Genomic DNA, 25805 nt, shown 5'->3' on the forward strand with positions numbered 1-25805 from the left:
TTACAGAATCAACTCTAATCTTAATTTAGGGATTTTATCTTATCTTACAGCACCTTATCTCCAGTTAGGAAATCTTAACCTACTCGATTGAACTCGACAATCGACTGGCATGTCTGTTGCCTAGCAACTGACCATAAACACACAGCTGAAACATAAACACATCATCAAAATAATGTTAAAATGTGAATTAAGCTGCTGTTACTGATGTAAAAAAGGTCAAACAGAACTAAAGAATGATAAGCTGTGAGTAGTGAATACTGTGAGAGCGCCCCCTGCTGTTTATCAGAGCATTGCCGCTCCCCAGTTTCAGTCTCCATTTCTCAAACGCTTTAGCCGAGCGCGCTAACGTTACTCCTCCTAATAAACAGACACACGTTCAGCTCCGTCTCCTCATTATTCACCACCATCACTGTAATATTTCATCATCAACATTAACACACGAAGGTGATCAGAGGGGCGGTGGAGATCGAGTCTGCAGCGTCTGAGATCTTTAAAACGCAGAGTTAGAAAAGAAAATCATCTCACAGTGAAAGCAGCGTTTTACAGTAGAGATAAATGGAGCTCATTATGCTGGTAGTGAACTATGCTGCTGACTCAGCTGCCTAAAAACCATAGAAACAGACCTTAAACAGAAGTGAGGACCCTGTTGGGGTTCATCCTAAAGTTAGGACAGGATTTAGGAGGTTCAGTCTAGTTAGGATGTTTGTGTGATGCTGTTTTCTTATCTGGAGTTCATGATGAGATCATGAAGGTAGGAACTGTTATTCTGGAATAGATACTGAACTAAATTCCGATCAGAGTTCAGAGTCTGTAATACGGCTCCTGGTGGGAATCTTCTGGAGTTTTCCTTTAATGCAGAAACCATCGAGTCTACCATGCAGCGCATAAGGCAACCTACAGCTTCGCTATAACGTACTGACTATCGTAACTGTGCCGCGCTGAATGCTTCTACGTCTGCTGACGCGCCTCTGCCGCCCGAATCAAAGCCTACAGTTACAATCAGCGAGATACTCATCGTCTATGAACAGCAGCATCTGCAAACCAGGCTAATTTAACTTGCCGCTAATCCACAACGACACTAAATTGATGCGACGCTCCTACTGCTGGATATGACTTAAAAGCTTTTATGGAGTTTAGTGGTAAAATAGATCTATCAAATACCAAAATTCAGCTAAATTACTTTTACAGTTATTACTTTTAGAGTTTTTACAGCTTTACTTCTTCTTTTTTAACCTTTATTCAGGTAAATAAATACTTTGATGGTCAGAATCAGCTTGTGAGTGGAAGTGTGTGTGAAAGTGTGTGTGTGTGTGTTTTCAGTGCTTTACAAATCTTTTGTTTTGATGAGTGTGACCAGCGGCTTGTCGTCTGGACTGTAGTCTTCATAAGAGATGGGAGCGGCGTCGTACATGGCCGGCCGGGACTTCTTCCCAAACCTGAAAAATAAAGAACATTCTAGAACCCACAGCACCGATCCACCTTATATGGCATTTTAGCACCTGAGAACATCTTAGATCTCGTCAATATATCTCATATTTCTCATTAAGAGACTGTAAGAATATTATTCACCTCACACTCCTAAAAAGGATGGTTCTTCAAGTGTTCTTTAGTAAAGGGAATGGCTCTATATGGAACCCTGAACACTCAAAGAACTCCTTGAATGATTAAATGGTTCTCTGAATGTTGAAATGGTTCTTCAGACTGATGGAGAATGTGTTGTATATGGTTCTATAGAGCACCAAAAAGGGTTGTTACAAGCTTGACATGGTAACAATAGCAAAACCCTTTTTGGTGCTATACAGAACCCTTTTCTAAAAGGTTCTATATAGAACCATTTACAACACATCCTCCATCAACCTGAAGAACAATTTAATCATGCAAAGGGTTCTTTGAGTGTTCATGGTTCTATATATAGCCATTCCCTTTATGAAAGAACCCTTGAAAAACTCTTTTTGAGACAGTATTTCAATATATATTTGCTTGTTTTAAGTAATTTTGTCTTAATTTGGCTGATTTTAAAGATAGTAATGCTTAAAACAAGTAAAATCACCGGTTTACATTATACATTATATGGACAAAAGTATTGGGACACCTCCACATCACAACTACAGGAGCTTTTATGACCCCATTCTAAATCCATAGGCATTAATATGGAGTTGGTCCCCCTTTGCAGCTCTAACAGCTTCCACTCTTCTGGGAAGCTTCTACAAGATGTTGGAGAGTCTGTGGGAATTTTTGTCCGTTCATCCAGAAGAGCATCTCCGTTCTAGTTCATCCCAAAGGTGTTTGATGGGGTTGAGGTCAGGGCTCTGTGAGGGCCAGTTAAGTTCTTCCACACCAAACTCACCCAGTCAGGCCTTTATGGAGCTGCTTTGTGCACTGGGGCTCAGTCATGCTGGAACAGGAAAGGTTCTTCCCCAAACTGTTCCACAAAGTTGGAAGTGTATAATTGTCCAAAATGTCTTGTTCTGTTGAAGCATTAAGATTTCCCTTCACTGGAACTAAGGGTTCTAGATCAACCCCTGAAAAACAGCCCCATATCATCATCCCTCCTCCACCAAACTCTACAGCTGCACAATTGGTGATGTAAGGCTTCATGCAGCTGCTCAGACATGGAAACCCTGCCATGAAGCTCTGGGTGCAGTTTCTGTGCTGATGTTGCTGCCAGAGGAGGTTTGAACTCTGCAGTTATTGATCAGCAGAGCGTTGGGGTCTTTTATGCTCTGTGCTCCTCAGAGCTCGGAGACCCGCTCTGTAACTTTACATGGTCTGACACTTCGTGGCTGAGCTGCTGTGATTCCTAAACGGTTCCACTGTTCAATAATACACTCACAGCTGATGGTGGAAAATGTAGGAGGGAAGAAATTTGAGAACTGGATTGTTACAATGGTGGCTCCTATTACAGAACCACGCTGGAACTCACTGAACTCTTTAGACCCATTCTTTCACTGATGAGTGTAAAGGCAGGCTGCAGGGCTGGGGGCTTGACTTTATACACCTGTGGCAACGAGACTGAATCAAACACCTGAACCTGAATTCAATGATTAAGAGGTGTGTCCCAGTACTTTTGTCCATATAGTGTAGATAGATAAAAAGGCGCTGAGGTTACCTGGCGTGGCGTATGGAGGCGATGGCGTTGCTGAAGTCACTGTCGATGCTGCGACAGTTGTAGAACTCCTGATAGGCGTGTCGGGATGAGGCCTGATACTCGATCCGGCTGATCCGGCAAATTCCCACGATGAGGATGATGAGCATCAGGACGAAGGCCACGCACAGAGCTCCGATGATGATGTAGAGAGAGTGACGAGGCATATTAGTGAGAGAGTCGACCGGGTGAGCCATCTTCCACTGCAGATCTGAGAGAGAGAGACAGAGAGAGAGACAGATTAGACAGACGGGGGGGGGGACAGATGGTTAGATTGACAGACAAACAGACAGACAAATAGACAGAGAAACAGACAGACAAAGACACAGACAGACAGACAGACAGATAGATAGATAGACAGACAGACAGACACAGATAGATAGATAGACACAGACAGACAGATAGATAGATAGATAGATAGACAGACAGACAGACAGACAGATAGATAGATAGATAGATAGATAGACACAGACAGACAGATAGATAGATAGATAGATAGACACAGACAGACAGATAGATAGATAGATAGACAGACAGACAGACAGACAGATAGATAGATAGATAGATAGATAGATAGATAGAAAGACACAGACAGACAGTTAGGTAGATAGACAGATAGATACACAGACAACAGACAGGTAGGTAGATGTCCCTCTGATTAAAGGTCCAAGGTGAACTCACGGATCTCACAGTTCCCGCCCACCCAGCCAGGTGGGCAGTGACAGGTGAAGCCGTTTGATTGGTCGATGCAGGTGCCGCCATGGTGACAAGGGTTGCTCTCGCACTCATTGATGTCCACCTCACAGTTCACACCTGGGAGAGAGAAGGTAACAGTAACACACCCCATACGTTCATACATATGCGTCCACACGGCGTCGGTGTAGAGTAACACACATAGGGCCGTGTCTGTCTGTCTGTCTGTCTGTCTCTGTCTGTCTGTCTGTCTGTCTGTGTTAATAATAATAGGCCTCGTATTTATTAAAACATGAAACAATGACAGTGATGTGTGTGTCACCTGTATATCCAGGTGTACAGACACAGCTGGCGTTGCTGCCTCTGCTCTCACAGCGTCCTCCATTCTGACACTGCAGCCTCACACACGGGTCTCTGTAGACCTCACAGTGTCTCCCTACAACACAACACACGGACATGAGCTCTGAGAGACAGAGCTGCTCTGAGAGTCTGTAATAACACACTGCCTCTAAAGGTATCAACCCCAAGACATATTCACCTTTCTAACAGTGAAAAGCAGAAGCAGCATGTAGAAATTCATACATTTAGAAAATTCACAATTAAAAATTCATCATTTTAGTCTTAATTTTGTGAAATGTACAATAAATTTGCTCCACGATAATTTAGATTCCCCACAAGGGGGTGCTATTACGACCCAAGCAGCATTTTTGTGCATCATTTAGAACAGGGGTGTCGAACTCAACAAGCAAAAGCGACCATATTAAAAAAAAATTTAGCACTCCGGGCAAGTGTGCTCACTGCCCCCTAGTGTGTGTGATGGGTCAAATGCAGAGGTGAATATCCCCGTTGTGGGACTAGTAAAGGTCACTTACTATCATATTATAATATAATTCTAGTTGATCTATCTAACATTACCATTTTGCGATGGTTGTGCATTTATCATAGGATTATCTATCTTATTTCTAGACACTATTTATTTGTTTTAAGTCATTTTTTAAGTAAAATTCTCGCTATTCTGGCAGATAATTTTGCTGGTTTTAAGCTCATTTCTTACAACAAGCAAAATTAACTGCCAATATAGTGAGAGTTTTACTAAATAAAATCACTTAAAACAAGTAAAAAATGTTTGAGTTCATCTTAAATTATACTTACAACAATCTCAACAGGAGAAATATTAGATAATCCTCAATAGGATTAAATATTCCAGTACAATACTGAGGCTAAACTAATCACTCACAAACACTGATTTATCAGTTGATTTATCAGAACCTCAGTGTTTGTAAAGAGGTTCTCCTTAGAACTCGTCGAATGAGTATGTTTGTTACATACATTAACAGTTAATAGTCTAACAGGCCCTGATGGTGTTTGAATATTTGTTATTATTCAGTGGGTATTTACTCTAAAAGGAATATAAATACGTAAAAGTCTCTGTATTCTGAAAGCTGCCTTTACAGAAAGTAACTGAGACTGAATACAGATACTTAATCTCTGTGTCCCGATACTTGTCTTCCATTACATCCTGACCCTGCAGAGCAGCTAACACGTGCGCTGATACCGTCCCGCTGACTCACCTGTGTACTGTGGGGTGCAGACACACTCATACGCATTGATGAGGTCCCTGCAGGTGGCGTAGTTCTGACACGGAGCAGATAAACACTCATTATACTCCTCCTCACAGTACAGACCATGATAACCTGCACAGAGAGAGAGAGAGAGAGAGAGAGAGAGAGATCAGAAAGGAGTCAGTGCTTCTTTGTCAGTGTGTAGTTCTCCTGTTCCACCACAGGGTGGCAGTGCTGCTCTGTTCTTTGTATATTTTTGCTCTCTGGGTTTTTTCCATCACTGAAGGGCAGAGAGAGAGAAACAGAGTGAGCGAGTCCGGCTGTTAGTGAAGGACAAAACAAACACATGACCAACTCAGACTCACAGTACTGACCACAGAACATCATTAGAACATCTGAGGGTGTGAATGGGTTCTTTATAGTGTTTCTTTACAGTACCGGTTCCTAGAATTTCCACACACACCTAAATCATCAATGTGGAGGTGTTCAGTATCTCTAATAGACTTGATTATGCGTATATCCTGACACTGTGATTTGCTGTTATCTATAAACATGGACTAAAGATTGGACAGTGTTAACAGGAATAAAGCACTGCCTTCGAATGGTGTTAAAGGGGAACTCCACCGACTTTTCATAATTCCTGCGTAATTAAATGGTTAAGATGTAAACAGAGCAGTTCAGAGAGGTTCAGAGTGGTTTGGTGTGAAACGCTCTGTTCTAGAGAAACTTACTGAGTCAGAACTGTTCACAGTGGTGGTGATAGGAACCAGACGTCCACCTCTAAAAGCTCCCTCACAGAAAGTTCCTACATGAAATGGTTATGAATTCACTGCCTGATGACTGAGACACTGTTTTATGATAGTTTAGAGATCTTAAACTCCATTCATGGTGGAGGGATACATGCAGGGCGCTGTGAGGCAAAATAGTCCCCAAAGAAAACTTATTATTTCCCTATCATTAATATTCCATATAAACTCAGAAGACTCGTGTAGGTTCACTGGTGGTTCTGGATAGTAAATAAAATGTCTATATCTGTGTTGTAGTCATGGCGACCCCTGGTTCCTATCAGCACCACTGTAAAGACATCTGAACCACTTCACACCAAACCTCTCTGAATCTCTCTGATTACACCTCAGTGACTTAATAATGCAGAAAATCTGAAAAATCGGCGGATTTCTCCTTTAATATGAATAAAGCAATTACACTGGATGGCGTTAATAAGAAAACAGAAATTTCACTGAACAAAGTTAATATAAATAAAGCTCTCCTATTGGACGAAGTTAATATAAATAAAGCTCTCCTACTGGATGAAGTTAATATAAATAAACCACTCCTATTGGACAAAATTAATGTAAATGATCCCATTAAACAACATTGGACGAAGTTAAAACGAATAAACCACTCCTATTGGACGATGTTAATGTGAATGTAGCTACCCCATTAAACAGCATTAACATAATTAAAGCAATCCTATTGAGTGTGTTAATGTAAATGAAGCAATCCCACTGGACAGTGTTAATCTGGACAAAGTGATACAACTGGACGGTGTTAATCCCACTGAAGCGTTCCCACTGGAAGGTGTTAATGTGGATAAAACGTCCCCACTGGACGGTGTTAATATCAATCAAGCAACCTCATTCGCTAGTGTTAATAGGAACGGAGTGACCCCATTGGGTGGTGATAATGTGAGTGAAGCGACCCCATTGGTGCATCCATGGCTTGCAGGCGAAGACGAATGAATAAGCAGGTGGCGGTTGCCATGACAACCAGACAGAGGAGGACAGGAGTGGTGCAGAGGATGGGGAAACACACACATGCACGCGCACACACACACACACACACACACAGAGAACGTCAGACACAGTGGGATGAGGAGGATCACGGTGATGGTGAAGATCAGTGCTGTTCCTGTTGGTAGAGGAGGAGCTTCTCCTTTACAAATCTATAATCAGAAGTGAGCTCGTTTCAGTTCATTGTGCAGAACCTGTTCTGGCACTGAGAGGAACCAATATCCAAAACTGAAGGCTGAAAAGCAGGAACTCTCACCTGGCACACACAGACACCTGTAGCTGGTGCCGGCGCTGCGGCAGACGCCGTGAGCACATGGGTTCAGAGCGCAGAAATCCACCAGTTGACCACAGGTGGGTCCGGTGAACCCCGCTGGACAGGTGCAGCTGAAGCCCCGCCCACCTACCTGTGGGTAACAGGTGCCGTTATTGTGGCACGGAGTGGACAGACACGGGTCCACCCTCACCTCACACGCACTGCCCTGGTAACCTACGGAGAGAGAGAGAGAGACAGACAGAGAGAGAGAGAGAGAGAGAGAGACACAGACAGAGACAGACAGAGAGAGAGAGAGAGAGAGAGAGAGAGAGAGAGAGAGAGAGTGAGAGAGAGAGACACAGACAGAGACAGAGAGAGAGAGAGAGAGAGAGACACAGACAGAGAGAGAGAGTGAGAGAGAGAGAGAGGGTGAGAGACAGACAGAGAGAGATAGTTTTTTTTATTTTAATAATCATATTATTATAAATTCTTCCATCTAAATGTAATGAGTTTTGCCCCTCCTCCGAGACGTGTCATTGTGCACCAATAAAGAGGGGCAAAATAATATTACCAATTATATTTTAACTCATCGGTCAGATATGAGAATCAGTTATGATTTATCATGCACAACCCTGTTGTTATCCAATGGTATATTTTTCCTATTTTTCAGATTTTTGGTCTGCAGTTTTCGAGATATCGGCACCGTTCCGATTCCGGAATGTCCAGTCTGATTGGGAATGATGTGCTTGTGTGCAGCTTTTTGATCTGGCGATTGGTTTTCATACAGTCGTCATTAAAAGACGATTTCCCCCCCAGTTAACCATGTAGGATATCATAGCAACAACCAGCAACCACCTGGGATACCATAGCAACCACCTAGCAACATCTTAGGAAGCTTAAGCTGCAGTCACTCTGCACTTCTCAGCAACAGAAGAAACTATGAGTGTTAATTTAATATCATATAACATCAAATTAAAAAGATAAACACCAAAGAGATGCAGAATTTCATTCAACCCTGTCACCAAAATTACTGTTAGAAAAAAGAACACATCTTTATATTTTTAATTTAGTTTAAACTGCGTGGTTATTAGTAGTTAGCATGCAGCATGTGTGCCCTGTCAAGCTGCTGCTGAATACTGCATATTTTAGGCTAAATTAGCAACTTTGTTACTCATTTTAACCTTCAATTATTTTTAGACAATAAACAAAAATCGCTTGAAATGTTTTCATTTTAATAAACCATTTTGATTAAAACAATGTTCAACTTCCTCTCTGCTCTATGTTGTATACTTTATATTTTTTACTGCATTAATATCAGCTTAAGGGGAACGTGATCTCTTCGTTTGACGCTGTTACCAGAAAATCAACAACTTTGGGTGAAAATAGTTTTAAAATGACAGAAACAGCTCATATAGTCTCTGATTTGACAGCCTGAAATGGGAAACTAACATTCTCTGAGGTAAAGCACTTACTTTGATTAATACTTTGATAAAAAATGCCAAAGAAAAAGACTTTTGAGGCCTAAAATCAAACCTATTCATGTGCAGAACTTAAAAGCACTTAAGTAACTCACTAGCTGGCTAACTGTCCAAATCAACCATTTTATTTACTTTAGCATTAACATGAACTACCTCACCCTCTCTTTACCTGGCTAGCTAACTCAGGTAGCTCGTTAGCCAACTTCCTGGGGCTTTTCCGCTCAAACTGCTGCTTTGCTCAGCTGAATCGTTTTATTCGTTTAACATTAATGTGAGCTACCTAACAGATACTAGCTAGCTAACTTAGGTTCGCTAGCTGACTGGCTAATTCTGCCCATTCTAGGACTGTGCTGAGTCTGGGGGTTCAGTCTGTCTGGGGGTTCGGTGTGTTGGGGGTTCAGTGTGTTGGGGGTTCGGTGTGTTGAGGGTTCAGTCTATCTGGGGGTTCGGTGTGTTGGGGGTTCGGTGTGTTGAGGGTTCAGTCTATCTGGGGGTTCGGTGTGTTGGGGGTTCGGTGTGCTGGGGGTTCGGTGTGTTGGGGGTTCGGTGTCGGGGGTTCGGGCTGTTGGGGGTTCGGTGTGTTGGGGATTCGGTGTTTTGGGGGTTCGGGCTGTTGGGGGTTTGGTGTGTTGGGGGTTCGGGCTGTTGGGGGTTCGGTGTGTTCGGGGTTCGGGCTGTTGGGGGTTCAGTGTGTTCGGGGTTCGATGTGTTGGACGTTCGGGCTGTTGGGGGTTCGGTGTGTTGGGGGTTCAGTCTGTCTGGGGGTTCAGTGTGTTGGGGGTTCGGTCTGTTGGGGGTTCGGGCTGTTGGGGGTTCAGGCTGTTGGGGTTTCGGTGTGTTGGGGGTTTGGGCTGTTGGGGGTTCGGTGTGTTGGGGGTTCGGTGTGTTGGGGGTTCAGTCTGTCTGGGGGTTCGGTGTGTTGGGGGTTCAGGCTGTTGGGGGTTCGGTGTGTTGGGGGTTCAGTCTGTCTGGGGGTTCGGTGTGTTGCGGGTTCGGTGTGCTGGGGGTTCGGGCTGTTGGGGGTTCGGTGTGTTGGGGGGTTCGGGCTGTTGGGGGTTCGGTGTGTTGGGGGTTTGGTGTGTTGGGGGTTCAGTCTGTCTGAGGGTTCGGTGTGTTGGGGGTTCAGTCTGTCTGGGGGTTCGGTGTGTTGGGGGTTCGGTGTGTTGGGGGTTCGGGCTGTTGGGGGTTCGGGCTGTTGGGCTGTTGGGGGTTCGGCTGTTGGGCTGTTGGGGATTCGGTGTGTTGGGGGTTCGGTCTGTTGGGGGTTCGGGCTGTTGGGGGTTCGGGCTGTTGGGGGTTTGATGTGTTGGGGGTTCGGGCTGTTGGGGGTTCGGTGTGTTGGTGGTTCGGTGTGTTGGGGGTTCAGTCTGTCTGGGGGTTCGGTGTGTTGGGGGTTCGGTGTGCTGGGGGTTCGGTCTGTCTGGCGGTTTGGTGTGCTGGGGATTCTGTGTTGGGGGTTCGGTCTGTCTGGGGGTTCGGTGTGTTGGGAATTCGGTGTGTTGGGGGTTTGGTGTTTGGTGTTTGGTGTTTGGGGTGGATAGTAAAAGAGCTGCTTGTGGTTCGAAAGCTTCTTGTTGCCATGTTGTCCTCAGTGAGTTTTGATTAAAAGATATTTTTTAACTTTGCCTTCTGCTCTATATTGTATACTTTATAAGGTTTTTACTGCATTAATATCAGCTTAATGGGGAAGATGATCTCTGTGTTCGACCCTGTGACCAGGAAACCAAACATTTTTGGTGAAAATAGTCTTAAAATGTTTCATTTAGTAGGTTTATTTACCAGAAGTGTTAATTTGGTACAAGAGTCATTAGATAAAATTCCTAATAGAGGTAAAATCATACATTTTTTATGTAGAGAGCAAAATATATGTATAAATATATATTTATGAACAATTGAAAACACAATTCAATGCACAGGTTGAGTTGGCCAGATGTTGTCATTCGCGTTTGCATACTTGCATTGAGTGTATTTTTGGCTTAATGCCGTAAATTAGGACAAAATGCTAAAGTGGTCATTAATCACTAGCGCAGAAAACAGCGGTTTTCCATTTAGCGTAAATCTAGCAGTCGTTCTTTTAACCTAGTTGGACCAAAGCGGGTGAGTCATTCGTGGTTTGCATGTAGAACGGAGATGTTGGAGGGTTGGAGAAGTAAAAAATGTAACTTAGGGCAGTTTTTTAATGACACACAGGGACATTTCACTACCCAGCTGTACCACAAGTCTTAAACAGTGTTCCTTTCCCTTCGTTTTCAGCCCCACCTGCACTAATCCCTCCTTCCTTATCCTCCTCTGTTTTCCCTCCAGTGCTCCACTGCACGGCCCTGCTGCAGTCAAAACATCCAGCTTTTCATCAGACATAACATAAACGGCCCACTCTCCATCACTCACTGTGTGAATGGCAGTAATTGCTGACCGCGGTTATTAATGATAGATTGCAACTGCTTAGTTTGTAATTTAGCAGCTCTGGCAGTTAATCTATGATAAATAACACTTGATTAGACCCATTAATCAGTTCCAGTGCTGTTAAAACTGGGTCACACTCATGCATGCTAACTCACTCCTGCATTTGTTTTCACTCTGCCTGAAAAAGAAGGCGACAAGCCGCAGGCGTTTTTTTATTACAAAAAAGAAAAGAAAATGCGCTCAGGAGCAAATCAGACTCCTCAGATTAATGATTCAGGCCGAACTGCAGCTTCGCCTCGAACCTGAACTGCTTTTGCTGCTTCTTTCTCAGCTGAACTCGTCTGACCCACATGGAAAAAATATATATGGACTTTTATATATGGATATTTTTTATATATTTGACATACGTTTCGAATGCATTGCCGTCGATCAGCCGAGACATGCTGGGTGTCCAAATTTTGCTTCTTTAGTTTTAGCAGCTAATAGCGGCTAACACCAGAAGTCAATAGTCACCCAAATCTTTTCTGTAAACACGAACCCAAAGCTTCTCTCAGCCTGAATCCAGGTCTTCATTGAGGTTGAGCAGACGTGTAGACGTGGTTTAGGCTGGCTGTGAGCTATAAACATGAACTAACCCAGAGGAGAGAAATACTCTAAATCAGATCTCCTTCTCCTGTTCTCCTGGACACAGTTCAGTCCAGTTTGAAATCAGAGTGAGACTGAAGCCGTTTTCTCCTGAGAAATAAAACTCAGATTTCTCACTTTGATCAAAATGTTGTCCCACATGTGGATTAACTCTTTAGTGTCTGACTCGTCTCAGCCCAGCCTCAGCTGAGTAATATCTCCATAAGAACACTGAGATCTCATCGTTCTCTTATGCAGCTCTGTTCTAGATAACAGAACCCTCTCAGCAGTCCGTCAGTGCAGAGGGAGAACTCATGCTTTTCTCCTTCATCACCAGAACGTCTCACAGTGAGACGCTGATGTTAGTCTCCTCTTTTCTCCTGAGGAGGTTCAGGAGGAACAGCTCAGAAATCAGAGATCCTTCATTAATATAATACTGAGATCTGCTTTATTTCTCTGAAACGATCTTAAGAAAGAATTCCCTTTCCTCTGGGAAACGTCCCCGTGTAGCTGTGGGCAGTTAGTATACATATAGTCCCAATCAGAACGTTTACACATAAGGGTTGGCTGAACTTCTGGGCGGATAACAAGTGTCCAGTCAGCGTGAAAGCAGCTGTGGCACAATTTACAATAATATTATGTAGATTTGCAATCTGTGCAACTGATTACACCATACGGAAAGTGGGAGGGGCCATTATGGCTGGCTATGTGCGAGAACATGTATGTCACAATGTGTTTATTAGAGGAACAGTTTGTTGAAAAATCAAATGTGTACAGTTTTCCCCCTACACAAGATATCAGTGCTCAAGTGCTCAAGATGATGTTCAGTGTCCAAATTTTGCTTCTTTAGTTTTAGCGCTGGAGCTACAAGGCTAATGTTGCTAACAAACAGTAGAAGTCAACAGACACCCAGTAGACTCGTCTGTGTGGTTTGGGACCCAGTGTGACTAACTGGGAGCTAAAAACATGAACTAAACAGACACTTCAGACTAACAGGTCATGCTGAATTTGGACTTAATCTATAGGACCGATTCTGGGCTCGTTTGGGGGAGGGGCTCATTATCACTGGTTTGCCTTCACACACAAGAATTCCATCCAAACTGTGGGTCGATTTCAATTCCATACGTCACTTTTCTGCGTGCGAGTTTGCAGGATGGTCAGCAGCTTCATCTGTTTGCTGCTTTTTATTATTTTCCTTGGATACAAACACTTAAGCAGCTCTTTCTGTCCACATTTAGTTTTAGACAGTAGAAGGATGAGTTTCACTAAAACAGCAAAGAAAACTCACCTGTATGTTTCCTTTACTACAGCAAACGGGTTTCAGGGCAGCAGAACACTAAAATTACTGCTACTGAGCACTAATTGGTTAGCATTACTGCTACTGAGTGCTAATTGGTTAGCATTACTGCTACTGAGTGCTGATTTTTTAGCATTACTGCTACTGAGTGCTAATTGGTTAGCATTACTGCTACTGAGTGCTGATTTTTTAGCATTACTGCTACTGAGTGCTAATTGGTTAGCATTACTGCTACTGAGTGCTAATTGGTTAGCATTACTGCTACTGAGTGCTGATTTTTTAGCATTACTGCTACTGAGTGCTAATTGGTTAGCATTACTGCTACTGAGTGCTGATTTTTTAGCATTACTGCTACTGAGTGCTAATTGGTTAGCATTACTGCTACTGAGTGCTGATTTTTTAGCATTACTGCTACTGAGTGCTAATTGGTTAGCATTACTGCTACTGAGAGCTGATTTTTTAGCATTACTGCTACTGAGCGCTGATTTTTTAGCGTTACTGCTACTGAGCGCTGATTTTTTAGCGTTACTGCTACTGAGTGCTGATTTTTTAGTGTTACTGCTACTGAGCACTGATTTTTTAGCATTACTGCTACTGAGCGCTGATTTTTTAGCATTACTGCTACTGAGTGCTGATTTTTTAGTGTTACTGCTACTGAGCACTGATTGGTTATCATTACTGCTACTGAGCACTGATTGGTTAGCATTACTGCTACTGAGCACTAATTGGTTAGCATTACTGCTACTAAGCACTGATTGGTTAGCGTTACTGCTACTGAGTGCTGATTTTTTAGCGTTACTGCTACTGAGTGCTGACTGGTTAGCATTACTGCTACTGAGAGCTGATTGGTTAGCATTACTGCTACTGAGTGCTGATTTTTTAGCATTACTGCTACTAAGCACTGATTGGTTAGCATTACTGCTATTGAGTGCTGATTTTTTAGTGTTACTGCTACTGAGTGCTGATTGGTTAGCATTACTGCTACTGAGTGCTGATTTTTTAGCATTACTGCTACTGAGTGCTAATTGGTTAGCATTACTGCTACTGAGTGCTGATTTTTTAGCATTACTGCTACTGAGTGCTAATTGGTTAGCATTACTGCTACTGAGTGCTGATTTTTTAGCATTACTGCTACTGAGTGCTAATTGGTTAGCATTACTGCTACTGAGTGCTAATTGGTTAGCATTACTGCTACTGAGTGCTGATTTTTTAGCATTACTGCTACTGAGTGCTAATTGGTTAGCATTACTGCTACTGAGTGCTGATTTTTTAGCATTACTGCTACTGAGTGCTAATTGGTTAGCATTACTGCTACTGAGTGCTGATTTTTTAGCATTACTGCTACTGAGTGCTAATTGGTTAGCATTACTGCTACTGAGTGCTGATTTTTTAGCATTACTGCTACTGAGTGCTAATTGGTTAGCATTACTGCTACTGAGAGCTGATTTTTTAGCATTACTGCTACTGAGCGCTGATTTTTTAGCGTTACTGCTACTGAGTGCTGATTTTTTAGTGTTACTGCTACTGAGCACTGATTTTTTAGCATTACTGCTACTGAGTGCTGATTTTTTAGCATTACTGCTACTGAGTGCTGATTTTTTAGTGTTACTGCTACTGAGCACTGATTGGTTATCATTACTGCTACTGAGCACTGATTGGTTAGCATTACTGCTACTGAGCACTAATTGGTTAGCATTACTGCTACTAAGCACTGATTGGTTAGCGTTACTGCTACTGAGTGCTGATTTTTTAGCGTTACTGCTACTGAGTGCTGACTGGTTAGCATTACTGCTACTGAGAGCTGATTGGTTAGCATTACTGCTACTGAGTGCTGATTTTTTAGCATTACTGCTACTAAGCACTGATTGGTTAGCATTACTGCTATTGAGTGCTGATTTTTTAGTGTTACTGCTACTGAGTGCTGATTGGTTAGCATTACTGCTACTGAGTGCTGATTGGTTAGCATTACTGCTACTAAGCACTGATTGGTTAGCATTACTGCTACTGAGCACTGATTGGTTAGCATTACTGCTACTGAGCACTGATTGGTTAGCATTACTGCTACTGAGTGCTGAATGGTTAGCATTACTGCTACTGAGTGCTGATTGGTTACCATTACTGCTACTGAGCACTGATTGGTTAGCATTACTGCTACTGAGCGCTGATTGGTTAGCATTACTGCTACTGAGCTCTGATTTTTTAGCATTACTGCTACTGAGTGCTGATTGGTTAGCATTACTGCTACTGAGTGCTGACTGGTTAGCATTACTGCTACTGAGTGCTGATTGGTTAGCATTACTGCTACTAAGCACTGATTGGTTAGCATTACTGCTACTATGATAAACTATGATTTTGCTCAAAGGCTCTTATCCCAAAATGAATGGTTTGGACTTTCAGACAGATTACAGGAAGTTGAGGCAGGATATTGTCACCCACTAAACAACAGAAGAAGTAAAAGAACCAGAGGAGCAGTAAAAAGAGACCATTCATTTTGGACTCGCTCAGGAGCGCCCTCTAGCGTTTGAGAAAACCAGAAGACATTACAGAGTGATAATCCTCCTCTCTATAGGTTCTCTGATGCAGCCCCACATGCAGCGCCAGGTGCAGAGAGCTTCCACACGCACAGTGGGCCACACCAGAGTTCCCCCAGACCACCAGAGAACGGTTCTCTGAGCCTCCCGGGCTCAAAAGCAGCTTCCACACTTGACCAAATGTACCAAACTCACAGAGCAAGCAGATCTGGGCCCGGGAAAAACTCTGCCCTAAGATACAGTCAACAACAACAATCAGGAGAAGAAGCCAGGAACCACTCAGGAGCATGAACTAGCCAATCCCAGCACACGAGGTGCAGTTTGTCAGAACAGAAGTGGGGAAAAAGATGAGGTTGGAGTCAGAGTTTTCCCTCCAGAGGGGAGGAGCAGGACGGTTCGGGGATTCAGGATTAATTGGAGCCGAGGAGGGGAAGTTTAAAATAAGAAACGCGATGACACAGTTAAGGAGCGGAGGACAGAAACAGAAACGAAATCAGGACAAACCAAGCAAACCGCTGATCAGACCTGCTCACACTGAGCGGGAAATAAAAAGACACGGAAAAGAAGCTCGACTGTTTAAAAACTCCCAGACACGGTTTATTCAGCTCAGAGTCTCAACCGCGGCTGAGTCAGTGGATTATATTAAGTAGAGCACATCTGAGCGGATTTAAAGCGGCGTGATAATGCAGAGTTTTTGACTCAGCACCTTAATGCGGGGATGTTTAGGGGAGCATTTCCTGCTTTTAAAGAGGAATTCTACTCCTTTATTCAACACTTCTGCATAATTAAAACAGTTATGGTGTAATCAGAGAGATTCAGAGAGGTTTGGTGTGAAACGGTTCAGATGTCTTACAGTGGTGGTGATAGGAACCAGGGGTCGCCATGACTACAACACAAATATAGACATTTTATTTACTATCCAGAACCACCAGTGAACCTACACGAGTCTTCTGAGATTACATGGAATGTTGATGAGCTTTCACACCTACCTTGTTTGGTCTGGACCTTCAGACTTTTCAGTTTGGTCTGAACCAAAATAGCAGGTGTGAAAGGTGATCTAGGTCCAGATCAAACTGAGCCAGGGTTCGTTTCGTCTGCAGTGTGAAAACACTTTTTTGGATGGTTTGGACTTTCAGACCAGGAAGACCTTGACAGGAAGTTGAGGCAGGATATCGTCACCCATTAAACAACAGAAGAAGTAAAAGAACCAGAGGAGAAGTAAAAGTGAGGCGCGGTGCCTCACAGGGGTGGAGACCAGCTATTTAACGGTAATTTGGTCTGATGAAAAAGTCAAAAGTCAACATTTTTCTCCATCCAAACGGAAAAGTCTGCCCACTGAACTGACCACATGCCACCGTCAGACGCTCCTTTACAGACCAATCAGTGTCCAGTGCAGGGAGACGCAGCCAATGCAGGTGATGACGACAGGATGCAGGTGTGTCAGAGTTCTTTAGTGCGTCGCTAAAAGGCAATGAGGAACCAAAACTAACTGGATCAAATGTAGACTATGTAACAAAAACAGGAACCTTGGTCCAGAATTTCAGGTGTGAAAACACCTTCAAATAATCACTGTGTTCCAAAGCCGAGGCTGCAGCTGAGGTAGGGCGGGTCCTCGGTAGGACTGTCCTATGAAGACTCCTCCTTAGTAGCCTAGTGGTCACACTAATGGAGCAGTCCTAAAGATGCTGCATGGTGACGTCACCAGAAATGTCACTCTTGCAACTGCGGCGCGAAACTTGTGAGGGAAGTGGAGAGAAAATGGAGCCGTTGTGTTTGTTGCTGTGGTAGCTAAGACACCAACAAGCTTATGTAGTACAATAAACTATATATATAACTATAAATACAAATACCTCTGAGTAAAATACGATATTTGGACGAATCCTTTAAACTAATCATTTTACACTTGATAAGGTCATGAAGACGAATTCAAGGATGTGAACGACTTACATTTTAAAACGAGCTCCGCTCCAACGGCTCTGTTTTCCTTTTTTGTGTTATTTTCATGCTGTTTTTTTTCCCTCCATTTCGTTTGTGCGGTGAGAACTGTGGGTAACCGAAGCCTGGAAGGATAAATCAGATGCGTCCTTGAAATCCCTCAGAACGATAGCTGCATTTCTAGGCTGTATATGAAGAGTCCTTTACTTTGGAACGGCCTGCTATGACACAGCGGCAGAGAAATACAGCCTAGGCTTTGTAATGCAGCTAATAGGTTTTCTTTGGGGACTATTTTGCCTCACAGCGCCCTGCATGTATCCCTCCACCATGAATGGAGTTTAAGTTCTCTAAACTATCATAAAACAGTGTCTCAGTCATCAGGCAGTGAATTCATAACCATTTCCTGTAGGACCTTTCTGTGAGGGAGCTTTTAGAGGTGGACGTCTGGTTCCTATCACCACCACTGTGAACAGTTCTGACTCGGTAAGTTTATCTAGAACAGAGACACCAAATCACATGAATCACTCTGAATCAGGCTGTTTACATTTTAACCTTTTAATTATGCAGGAATTTTGGTGGAATTCACCTCGGATGTGAGTATGTATTATCTGGAAGATATCTGAGGAGACTTTGCTGTGTGTGTGTGTGTGTGTGAGTGTGTGTGTGTGTGTGTGTGAGTGTGTGTGTGAGAGTGTGTGTGTGTGTGTGTGTGTGTGTGTGTACCCTCAGCGCAGTAGCAGCGTGGTCCGTCCAGCGTGCTGGTGCAGGTGGCTCTGTTCCTGCAGGGCTCTGAGGCGCAGTGATCCACCAGAGCCTGACAGCGCTCGCCCTCAAACCCTGCGGCACACACAGCTCATCAGCTCACTCTGAGTAACACACAAAGTTCCCAACAAATAAACCACCACTTCCCTAAAACCCAATTAGCGCGAGCGCTCGTTAACCCAGCTGTCCTCTTTTCTTCCTAACGAACCAATTAGAGGCAGTGGAGGCCCACAGTCTTTAATGATCCTCGTTCTGACGGGCCTGATGAGCAGATCCTCAGCTCTGCTGTCCTGCAGCGTCTGAGAGCCGGAGTTTATAATGAAAACTGTCCTGTCGTCAACACGTCTGCAGTGACCTCTAATACACACAGCTCACTGTATACTACAGCACTACAGCACTGTCTCTCTCCCAGTCTCTCTGTCTCTCTCTCTATCTCTCTGTTCTCTCTCTGTTCTCTCTCTCTCTGTCTCTCTCTGTCTGTCTCTCTCTCTGTCTGTCTCTCTCTCCCCATTCTCATTCTGTTCTGTCCTTCTCTCGCTCTTCTTTTCCCTCTCCCATTCTCTCTCTGTTCTTTTTTCCCCATTCTCTCTCCTTCCTTCTCTTTCATTCTCTCTCTTTCTTTCTCTTTTTCTTTCTCTCTTTTTCTCTTTCTCTCTCTCTCTCTTTATTTTTCTCTTACTCTTTGTCTTTCTTTTTCTGTTCTCTCTCTTTCTGTTCACTCCTTCTTTTTCTCTTTTTCTATTACTGAAGCCTGTGTAGCTGCAGAGATGAAAAACTAGCTGTTCTTTACAGCCACAGAGTCTCTAACACAGAAACTGTAACTCAACTATAAATATATAGAACGTATATACTGTGTTTTGACTTGCCTTATAAGCTCTATTACTTGTGAATAAAGCTTAATATCAGTGTTATAAAATGAACCAATGTGTCACTTTAGTTTAATGTCCTTTAAGTCAATACAATGTCATTTACCTCCTAAAATATCTTTAGGCAAGTTGCAATTTCTAGCATAAGACGTTCATCAATACAAATATGCTATTCAGTGCTAATACACGTGTTATGATACAATAAACTGTTACTGTTTTTTCTCAGAATTTTAAAAGAAGGTGAGGTGTCCCCAAATTGTTTATGGGCAGCGTATATACACACACATACACTCACCTGGTGTGCAGGTACAGGTGTAGTTGCGTCCCTCGTCTCCCTGCCTCAGGTCAGTGCAGGTTCCGTTATTCTCACACGGCTTTGTGTGGCACGCGTCAAATTCCTCACAGAAAATTCCGGAAAATCCGTCGTCACACTGACAGTAAAACGTGCTCTATAACACACACACACACACACACACACACACACACACACACACACACCACTGTTACTGTAAATAGCATATTTAGCACCATTAAATGTTTATCATACATCTCACGTTTATCATATGCCACATATATCACATACATTACATACACCACATGCTACATATATCACATGTATCACATGCATCACATATTACATACATTACATACAACACTTATACCACATGTATCATGTGTATCACATGCGTCACGTCACATACATTACATACGTCACATATATTACATATATACACCACAAACATCACACGAATCACACACATCACACATCAAATATACCATATACATCACATACTACCATGTATCACATACATCACATATATGAGATAGTAAAACTATTATTACCACAAAAATACTTATGTTCTTTGATAATTTCAGTTTCTAATAATATTTATTTATGAATATTTTATTTGTAATATTACAAGTATTTTATAGCACCTATAAAACACTTAAATGCTCTAAATATTTGTTCCTGTGATTTTATTGTTGGTGCTGTATCTAAACCTGCTTTACTGAACTGAACTGAAAACTCTGCTTCTGCAGAGCCGCCTCTGATTAATGAGCTCCCTCTCTTTCTATTCTTAGACTATTTTCTCTCTCTCTCTCTCTCTCTGTCTCTCTCTCTCTGTGTCTCTCTCTCTCTGTCTCTCCCTCCTCTCTGTCTCTCTCTCTCTCCATTCTCTCCTCTGCAGCTTTTCTTATATCACACACTGTAGATCTTACAGCGCTTAAAGTGATACTTCAGCAAAAATGTAAATGACTTAGTCATGATGCTAATTGGTGGGTATAAGCTTCCATTACTTGTTAGCTACGTTAGCCTCACAGCTCCGGTGTTAAAGATAAAAAAACAAACTTCAGACTCCAGGGATGCGTCGATACCGATACCCCGCTCGTTTACTCAGACTCATAAAAAAGAACCGATACAAGCATCGGATACCAGCTGATACTGTGTGAGGTTAGCCGAGTGGAGCTGCTGCGCTAACGAACAAACTCAGTGAAGGAGGATCTGATCAGAGTCACTGACTCCGTCACAGTCGGACACAAAGCCGTCGGTCACTTTAAACACTCCACCATGGCAGATTCCCACCAGGTAAAAGTGTGTAATAAAGGGTGTTAATAAAACTCTGAGCCCATCAGTGGGCTCTGACCACTTAAACGATTAATATGTTCATTTTTAACCTGTCTGTGTAAATCAGTCTGTACAGAGACCAAACTGTCCTACTGTGTATATTTCAGAGCTCAGTGTTAGCAGCGCTGCTCAGCGTCTCAGCGTGCTGCTCAGTACTCGGTTATTCTGAGTGAATCAGCTTTATTGATAACGGTCTGTAGACAGAGCGTCTGTAGAGGCTGCGTTTCCCGTAGCAGGTCAGTCAGACGGAGCGTTTCGTACAGTGTGAGTTTAGAAATCGTAGCTTTGTCTGAACACGATGGTCTAATCAAACGGACAGTGAGTCACCAAAGAACAAGATCTCTAACATCACACAGCGTCTGGCTTTAGAGGACATTCAGCTACAGCTCAGCCGGCCAATCAAAAGACTCCAACAAAACGGAAAGGATGCATCAGACTCGGATGTGATTCCTGCTGTCGCTGTGCTGCTGCTGAAAGAGACAGATGAGGATCAAAACTATGAAACCTACTTTACTTACAGCTGTACAGAAGAGCTTTTCTGACGGGGAACTAAACCTCCACTGCAGCGCTGCTCGATCAGAGATCACTGATGCAGCAGAGCGAGATAACGCAGTTCATTAAAAACCAGATAGATTTTAAGGATTTAACTGTACATTACATTACACTCATTTACACTAATAACTGCTTCATTCTAAGTAGGTTACTCAGTATTATGTCAGACTTGGCATCAGTGAGTACTAAAAACTATGTCCTCATACTCGGTCTGGAGAAACAGTATTGATGCATCCCTAGTTTCATCACTCAATGTAGCCAAGAACTGCCTACTTTAACATGAAAGGGCTGTTTGACCGGCATGCATATTGAATGTGTAGGCCAGCTGTGACAGACTGGGTCCCTCTCAGGCCACAGCTCTGCAGAGATGAGCTTTTCCCTTCTTCTCAACCTCCAAATTCAACTCGAAGGCCTTCCTAATCACGGCCCCCCGGGGGCCGTGGCTCCCAGGTGCAAAACCACTGATTTAGGGAGAGTGGGAAACTGGGGGAGTTTGATTTATCGCTTTAACCTCACCTGCAGGAGAGAGATTTTTTATCTTACCGCAGATGGCTGGGTGATGCACTTCCCTCTCCCAGAGCATTGTGGGTCGCTGAAGCCGCTGCCAGGCTCCATGCAGCTGCTGGCCTTCACTGTTAGCTGCAGGCGCACAATCACCTCCGGAGCAGAGGGGGCGCCGACGCGCAGCACAGCTACACACAAACAAGCAGAGTTAGAGAGAGAAAAACTTTGGCTGTGTTTGAAACAGCACTGCATACAGGTCACATACTGAACAGAACACCAAAGATCCCCAGGTGACGTTCCGCTCTGGGGCAATATTCCAGTACACGAGTAGAGCTCCGAGATATACTGCATCCCAAAATGCAACACGGCGGTTCAGGAGGATGTAAACACTGACGTAACCGCCCGGATATTTTAATAGCGCAGGTTTCAGCCTTTATTCTGTACATTAAAAACAACAACAAAGTGCAAGAAATTTGACCAGAAGCTGCTGCACTCACTGCAGTGCTAAATCCACACCAGCGCCCTCTGCTGGTCTTGAGGTGATTTGATAACTTTGTCTATTTAAAGGTTAACTTTCTGCTTTCTGGCTAAAACAGTAACTCAGCCAAACAATCCGCTCAGCATCGACTTCTCAGTCTCCTGTTTATTATTCAGTCTAACTAGATAATATTACCAGCGAAGACTTTAATAAATTAAAACAACTCGCAAACGGAGGAAAACAGGTGTTTGAAACAACACAGGTTTACCACACATACAAATCTGTCCTGCCCTCGGTCACTGTATGGAGTGTCTTTTAAAAGTCACACAGACTCATCTCTCAACCAAAATACAAACGGACACGCTGGAAAGCAGCTTGCAACGATTGCTAAGCAGTGATTGGAGGGCTGAGAAAAATGGGGCGGGACTTGAGATCAGTCTGATTGGCTCAGTTCCTGATGGTGGTGGTCTAGTCACGCCCCTGTCCTGTAGTTCGTCACACGGCTTGTGTCATATACTGGATGCTGTTCAGAGTATGCAGTATTCAGTATGTACTGGAGCAGTACACAGTTCCAAACACAGCCATACTGTGAGCTTCAATAACGAAACTGGTGTTATGAGACATCAAACTCATCTTACATTGTAAACTTCCCTGTGTGACATTCCTGCTGAGCTTCAACAGGACGAACACACACATACTTACTGATGAAGTAGTTGTGTCCAAGTGGAAGCGACTGGTCAGGGATGACCAGACCGTCGGCCGCCTGTTGGAACCAAACGATGGTACCATCATCTACAGAACAGCGCGAATAACCTTCATCCTTAACTCGCCATAACACAGCGGGGCCGCTAACATTAACCACCAACCTACAGAGAGAGAGAGAGAGAGAGAGAGAGAGAGAGAGACAGAGAGAGACAGAGAGTGATTATTTTATTACCTCTTTATTGCTTCATCATATAACCTTATAACCTTTTTATCCCTTACAATTAAAAAGGTTGTTTGTGTTACTGTGCCTTTAAGACTATATATGGCTGAATGGGCGGAGCTAAAGTGCTGTAGGCTGAATGGTTGGGGCTAAACTGCTGTAGTCTGAACTGCTTTAAGCTGAACGTGTACAAGTGTTCATGGTTGTGACATCACTTCCAATGTTCTACTAACTGCTTTTATAATAAACTTTTTACAAAGTAAAGAAAAAATAAATGAAAAAAGCCCAGAACACTTTTAAAGATATAGTATTGTTTATGCTTGAAATTATGCAAAGCGTAGTGTCAGCAACTTGAGTAAAGTGACCATTGTTGTTGGTGGTCAGCAGAGTGATACAGGTAGAGTGAAAAAACTGTGTTATTAAATATATCAACACAGGTGGAACACTTTTCAACCAATCAGAGTGTGTGGGCGGAGCTTACTATTGTATAAAATAAAAGTGTCATACTTTACAGCAGTTTCCTCGGCAACTTCCATGGAATCGGTCATCACCCCAGCGGAGTCAGGGCCTGCAGAGCTCCCACACTCTGAGCCGTCAGTGATCTGGAACAACCACACAGATTCGGTCAGATCTCTACAGAATTTAGGCGCTTTAAAGTCGTTTTTACACTCGTCCTGTATGTCTGAGTCCACACCCAGGACTGATTCTGGGCTCTTTACTGCTTTCACACCACAGATCTTCATTACAGCCTCTAACAGTCACTGACGTTCATGGTTCTCTGTGATTCTCTTCTAACAGCAGTTACTGGTTTTCACCACCAACACTGACTGATTCTCTCTGTTACTCTGATCGGCCTCTAACAGTCATCAGTCATCACTGCTTAATCTAAACATGTCTGTCCAGTCACAGCCTGCTTTTTCCCCTTTTCTGTATTTTTATCTTTTACACTATTGGTAAAATTCTCTTACTGTTTGCTATCCGGTGTAGACCAGAGGAGGATGGGTTCCCCTTTTACATATTAAATACATTAATACAATGTCCTGTGAAGATGCATTAAGGAAAATCATATTAATATTTTCTACAAACAGCTTAATATAATATAAAATAACAAAATGTGGAAACGTGAACTTAAACACAGCGCCGTCTCACCTTGTTCTGTGGCCCAGAGTATGAGTGGAGCTGAGCGGCAGACATTTCCAGTCCTCACCCAAAACTCCAGCTCCACTCCAGGTTTTCCATGTCCTGCTACTCACTCACACGTCAGAGAAACCCGCTCTGTCTCTGCTTCATACGGTCCATTATTATGATCTTTATTGTATGTCTTAAATGTATGGAGAGACTACAAAGGCACCACACTTCTGAACAATAACACACTGTGTGGCTAATCAATATATTGGCTAGCATTAGGCTAGTAAAGCGAGTCCATTCAGCCTAACAAACGCAGCCCAACAAGACAGAAGACACTCAAACACTTTTGAGAGGAGGTTTCGAGATCTTTCATTTTCCTTCTTCATGGAGAAGAACAGCTGGAGTGATTTGAGCGAGGAGTGGAAATGTCTGACACTCCTCTTCACTCACACGCTCTGGTTCGGCGTCACAAAAGCCCAAACCCTGAAGACTCAGACATTAATTATAAGAGGAAAACATTCTGACTCTGTGTCCACCCTCACCTGCTGCTCATCCCACTGGACCTCCACCACTCTCTGTCCGGGTTTGGGTTGCCATGGCTGCAGGGTGGGAGGGGACTGAGTGGTGGGGTTGACCGTGATAGGCTGAGACGGCTGAGTGGCGGTCGCCGGAGTGGCCGGAGTGACGCTCTCGGGGGCGGGGCTTTCCGCCAGGTCCCAGGACTCAGTGAGGTCAAAGGTCGTCGTGGCCTGGTCACACCTGACCCCTCCGTATCCGTCATTGCACTCGCACACAAACCCAGCGCCGTCCGTATCTCGGCTACAGTTACCATGGAGACAGGGGCCGCTGGCGCAGGGGTCGGCAAAAAACTGTGGAAGAAAAAAAAGGTTTATAGATCAAAGCCTGAACTGAAACACTCATTACTTCAGAACGAATGGGCGGAGCTAAACTGCTGTAGCTGAATGGTGGAGCTAAACTGCTGTAGGTTGAATGGGTGGGGTTAAATTGCTGTAGGCTGAATGGGTGGAGCTAAACTGCTGTAGGTGAATGGGTGGGGCTAAACTGCTGTAGCTGAATAGGTGGAGCTAAACTGCTGTAGGCTGAATGGGTGGGGCTAAACTGCTGTAGGCTGAATGGGTGGAGCTAAACTGCTGTAGCTGAATGGGTGGAGCTAAACTGCTGTAGCTGAATGGGTGGAGCTAAACTGCTGCAGGCTGAATGGGTGGAGCTAAACTGCTGTAGGCTGCTGTGA

General features: G+C 43.6%; 1 protein-coding gene across 1 annotated transcript in view; it reads right to left on the reverse strand.

Annotated features, from left to right (window-relative positions):
• Nucleotides 1-693: 693 nt before the first annotated feature.
• dner (delta/notch-like EGF repeat containing) overlaps nt 694-25805 on the reverse strand; it is a 57857-nt gene continuing 32745 nt past the window's right edge. Inside the window, exons 2-13 of the mRNA XM_036585619.1 lie at nt 25096-25422; nt 23933-24027; nt 23203-23366; nt 22062-22210; nt 19635-19788; nt 18435-18548; nt 7447-7677; nt 5410-5532; nt 4161-4274; nt 3827-3958; nt 3110-3356; nt 694-1436 (exon numbers count right to left, since the gene is read on the reverse strand). Of these exons, the coding sequence (XP_036441512.1) occupies nt 1325-1436; nt 3110-3356; nt 3827-3958; nt 4161-4274; nt 5410-5532; nt 7447-7677; nt 18435-18548; nt 19635-19788; nt 22062-22210; nt 23203-23366; nt 23933-24027; nt 25096-25422 (1962 nt within the window). The 3' untranslated portion in view covers nt 694-1324. The remainder of the gene's footprint in view (nt 1437-3109; nt 3357-3826; nt 3959-4160; nt 4275-5409; nt 5533-7446; nt 7678-18434; nt 18549-19634; nt 19789-22061; nt 22211-23202; nt 23367-23932; nt 24028-25095; nt 25423-25805) is intronic.

The sequence above is a fragment of the Colossoma macropomum genome, unplaced genomic scaffold (genome assembly GCF_904425465.1).
Source record: "Colossoma macropomum unplaced genomic scaffold, Colossoma_macropomum, whole genome shotgun sequence".
NCBI classification, from domain to species: Eukaryota; Metazoa; Chordata; class Actinopteri; order Characiformes; family Serrasalmidae; genus Colossoma; species Colossoma macropomum.